We start from the raw sequence: 5,000 nt of genomic DNA on the forward strand, positions 1-5,000 counted from the left end.
CTGTCTCTATCTGTCCCTGTCTATATCTGTCTCTGTCTGTCTGTCTGTCTCTCTCTCTCTCTCTCTCTCTCTCTCTCTCTCTCTCTCTCTCTCTCTCTCGCTCTATCTGTCCCTGTCTATATCTGTTTCTATCTGTCCCTGTCTCTGTCTGTCTCTATCTGTCCCTGTCTCTGTCTGTCCCTGTCTCTGTCTGTCCCTGTCTCTGTCTGTCTCTGTATCTATGAATAGCGGAGTAGAGTTATTATATCTCTCCATACTCAATTCCGTCAACCAATATCTCCTGGACGGATGATTCTGTGTATTCAATTATTTGATGGTCATTTGGGATCAATAACTTGATTCTAATCAAGGGAAGTTGTTTGGGCCAAAGGAAATAACCTGGTTGTTGGCACATCTTCCAGTTACGAACACTGACACAAAAAGCTCAATGTTAACATCCCGTACAAAATAAACCACTAGTATTCACCGACACACTTTAATCTGGGCTGTTATCGGACACAAAAAGTTACACGATTTAAAGATGCACAATGCAGAAATCACTCTGCCATTTCCTGGTTGCTAAAATTCTAATGGTTCACCTAATTTCAGTTTCTGTGACAAAACAAGCTGGTATATAGTGTAGAGAATCATAGTAACATCTATACCGCAGTGAAATGTATTTTACATAACCAAAAACATATTGTATTTTCAGCTGTTTGAAGCTGGTGTAGAATAACCGAAAAACAAATGATACAAACATGATATTTAAGAGCAGGAAGCATAGAAACAGAGCACATAGAACAGATCTACCACTTTTAGACTTGACCGATCAGAAGAGTGACACATTGCAGCTTTAATGAATTAATAGACAGGATTTCATCTAGATTGGATCCTCTGTCTGTAACAAAGGGACTGAGTAGTGCTGTAGCTTAGACTAAAATCCCTGTCTGTCTGTCTGTCTGTCTGTCTGTCTGTCTGTCTGTCTGTCTGTCTGTCTGGTGTGGTAAAATAGCTACATATTAATTTCCAAAAACACAGCCAGGGTTTGGGTTTAATCCACTCACACATCTCCTTTATTTATGTTGTACAGTGTTGTGAAGTAGGCTGATGTCACATTAAACATACACACACACACAAAAAGAGTGGTTTAGGCCTATACTGATGAGATGCCTTTTAACAGTGTCTGTTGTGAAAAGATTATGAAGATTCAGAGGAAAAATGTGGACAAATTGTTCGATTTTAGTAATTCAATGTGTTTTCAATTCATTTGCGTATATGTTGGTTTATTTTCCAAATTGAGAGATCGAGAGGGGGGAACCTTATTATTATGACGTTGTAAAGGTAAAACATTTGAACAGTTAATTTTGAACAAAAATATATGCATCGTTTAGCCTACGCATCTCATTGGAAACACAAATCAAAAATAGGACAATACATCTCTGGGGATGGTGAGCTAGCCTATTTTCTCTGGCGCAACTATCCCTCTGTCTGTCTGTTTGTGTTTGTGTGTCTGTGAGCTGAGGGCATAATTTTGCTTCCGTAACCTATCACCCAGATCTGTCGCTGTGCAGTCTCAGTGCAGAGCTGCAGACCGAGTTCAGGCGCTGTTGCCAGCTGTCGCGCTCGGCATTGCTCCACGACACGCACACACGTAACCACATCCGTACGGCGTGCATCCAACCACCCAATTCCATATCCAACTCCCCTTTCACTGGTAGACAGCAAGGCAGACCCGGTGGAGACGTCCACTTTACTCATTCTCCTAACGGGACACAACAGACTCCATCGCTCTAACGGTAAATATCACGATGGTTTATTTTTTCTAAATAAGATAGCAATACTTTTTTTTATAACATATTGATGATGATAATGATGGTTTACTTTTCATCCATGTTTGGGGGTATGTTTGTAGTCGGAGGGGATTTCCAAATCGTTCTGTGTTGCCAGGTAGGATAGGAGTTTTTTTGATTGAGTTCCAGCAGTGTTGTTGTCAGATTTCTGTTTTCTTTTTACTATTACAACGCATGACTTCGGACTAATACGAACATTGAAATATTCCAAGGAAAATTATACTACTTTTAATTAATTTTGTGTATATTTTTAAATGAAGCGGATATTACTATATTTCCATATTCATCGCTTCGGCAGAAACTCGTGCCAGAACACGTCGTCACAAAGGGGTGTGTGCCCTGGAAAGCAGCTCTCAGCCAATGAGCGCTCTTCTCCTGCACAGAAGGACTGTTGTTTACTCGTGGAAGTGAGCTCCTATTAGACGAGACAGCTATACCTCCGGGCTCTTTGCTAGCCTATCAGCGCACTCCCCCACACATGACGCCTTTTAAAAGCAAGTCTATGCTTTAAAATCATAAGAAATGCTGCCACAATGTAATCTATGGGATGTAATCCGTTAGATTAAACATACATGGGATATTGTGCACCACTCAAACCACTCATGCGTCTACACACTGCACACAGCTGCTGCACGGTAAATCAGACAGATGGGTGTGTGCAGAAAAGGGGTGTGTTGTGATTTTCTTCTTCTTTTTTTAAACGCTCTCACTACAGGATGATGTCATTGTGGTTGACTTTTGGCCTAGAGAGGTTTCATCTTCACAACATCACACCTTTTATTGTGTGGTAAAACTATAACTTCACATTCAGATGCTGATAATAAACATGTAATTACCAGTCATTATGTAAATAAAACATTTTGGATTTCAAGACATTGTATATTATTATTTATATACACACAACAACAACAACAACAACATAACATTATTGCTGCTTTTCATCCAATAAAGAGATGGCGTTCATGCGATGATGATCTTTCTCCTTGAACGAGAACGATAGAAGAGAACGACTTGTACATTCTTATAAAACTCCCATGATGTGACAGAGATAAATAGAGGTGTATTTTCAACCTCCTCTCTGTAGGGAGTAGTGACCCCCTGTATGTTGAGGACTGTACAGTGCAGACCACCAGCACTACCAGCAGCAGCACCATGGCAACCAAGAGACCAGGGGAGAGGACCTCTTCGGCAGCAGGACCCACAGACACCAGGCAGTCTGGAGCAGAGATACAGGAGACACTGGTAAGGTGGACCCATAACATGCAGAAGTTGAGTGATTAATAGATCCTTCTCAATTCAATTTTTTTGTTGTTGTTGTTGCTTTATAACTACAATTATTTTCACAGTTTTACTGTACAGGAGTCATTGTCTCGTCTGTACCTTCCTCCCTCTCTGAGTCTCCCCCATATCTCAGCTCTATCCCGGTGTCTGTCTGCAGGTATACATGCAGTGCTGTGGGCAGGAAGCCCCTAACATGACAGAGAGCAACGGCCATAGGAACATTATGAGTAGGCACCATCAGGTACCGGTCTTCGTGCCCCGGGGGAGGACTGAGGCGGGCTGGACCCACCCTGCGGCTCCTCAGCAGACTACAACTCCCACAATGCCCTCCTGCCCTGTGTCTGCCCCATACAGGTAAGCTCTCTCAATTCAATTCAATTCAAGGGCTTTATTGGCATGGGAAACACGTGTTAACATTGCCAAAGCAAGTAAGGTACATAATATATAAACTATATACAGTGCCTTGCGAAAGTGTTCGGTCCCCTTGAACTTTGCGACCTTTTGCCACATTTCAGGCTTCAAACATAAAGATATAAAACTGTATTTTTTTGTGAAGAATCAACAACAAGTGGGACACAATCATGAAGTGGAACGACATTTATTGGATATTTAAAACATTTTTAACAAATCAAAAACTGAAAAATTGGGCGTGCAAAATTATTCAGCCCCTTTACTTTCAGTACAGCAAACTCTCTCCAGAAGTTCAGTAAGGATCTCTGAATGATCCAATGTTGACCTAAATGACTAATGATGATAAATACAATCAACCTGTGTGTAATCAAGTCTCCGTATAAATGCACCTGCACTGTGATAGTCTCAGAGGTCCGTTAAAAGCGCAGAGAGCATCATGAAGAACAAGGAACACACCAGGCAGGTCCGAGATACTGTTGTGAAGAAGTTTAAAGCCGGATTTGGATACAAAAAGATTTCCCAAGCTTTAAACATCCCAACGAGCACTGTGCAAGTGATAATATTGAAATGGAAGGAGTATCAGACCACTGCAAATCTACCAAGACCTGGCCGTCCCTCTAAACTTTCAGCTCATACAAGGAGAAGACTGAGCAGAGATGCAGCCAAGAGGCCCATGATCACTCTGGATGAACTGCAGAGATCTACAGCTGAGGTGGGAGACTCTGTCCATAGGACAACAACAGTATATTGCACAAATCTGGTCTTTATGGAAGAGTGGCAAGAAGAAAGCCATTTCTTAAAGATATCCATAAAAAGTGTTGTTTAAAGTTTGCCACAAGCCACCTGGGAGACACACCAAACATGTGGAAGAAGGTGCTCTGGTCAGATGAAACCAAAATTGAACTTTTGGCAACAATGCAAAACGTTATGTTTGGCGTAAAAGCAACACAGCTCATCACGCTGAACATACCATCCCCACTGTCAAACATGGTGGTGGCAGCATCATAGTTTGGGCCTGCTTTTCTTCAGCAGGGACAGGGAAGATGGTTAAAATTGATGGGAAGATGGATGGAGCCAAATACAGGACCATTCTGGAAGAAAACCTGATGGAGTCTGCAAAAGACCTGAGACTGGGACGGAGATTTGTCTTCCAACAAGACAATGATCCAAAACATAAAGCAAAATCTACAATGGAATGGTTCAAAAATAAACATATCCAGGTGTTAGAATGGCCAAGTCAAAGTCCAGACCTGAATCCAATCGAGAATCTGTGGAAAGAACTGAAAACTGCTGTTCACAAATGCTCTCCATCCAACCTCTCTGAGCTCGAGCTGTTTTGCAAGGAGGAATGGGAAAAAATGTCAGTCTCTCGATGTGCAAAACTGATAGAGACATACCCCAAGCGACTTACAGCTGTAATCGCAGCAAAAGGTGGCGCTACAAAGTATTAACTTAAGGGGGCTGAATAATTTTGCACGC

General features: G+C 41.8%; 1 protein-coding gene across 1 annotated transcript in view; it reads left to right on the top strand.

The window, feature by feature from the left end:
- Window positions 1-1,555: 1,555 nt before the first annotated feature.
- The window catches only part of LOC135530867 (zinc finger protein 395-like), a 15,629-nt gene continuing 12,184 nt past the window's right edge, over window positions 1,556-5,000 (top strand). The window contains exons 1-3 of the mRNA XM_064959036.1: window positions 1,556-1,775; window positions 2,914-3,071; window positions 3,268-3,464. Of these exons, the coding sequence (XP_064815108.1) occupies window positions 2,982-3,071; window positions 3,268-3,464 (287 nt within the window). The 5' untranslated portion in view covers window positions 1,556-1,775; window positions 2,914-2,981. The remainder of the gene's footprint in view (window positions 1,776-2,913; window positions 3,072-3,267; window positions 3,465-5,000) is intronic.

Source organism: Oncorhynchus masou, unplaced genomic scaffold (genome assembly GCF_036934945.1).
Source record: "Oncorhynchus masou masou isolate Uvic2021 unplaced genomic scaffold, UVic_Omas_1.1 unplaced_scaffold_1443, whole genome shotgun sequence".
NCBI classification, from domain to species: Eukaryota; Metazoa; Chordata; class Actinopteri; order Salmoniformes; family Salmonidae; genus Oncorhynchus; species Oncorhynchus masou.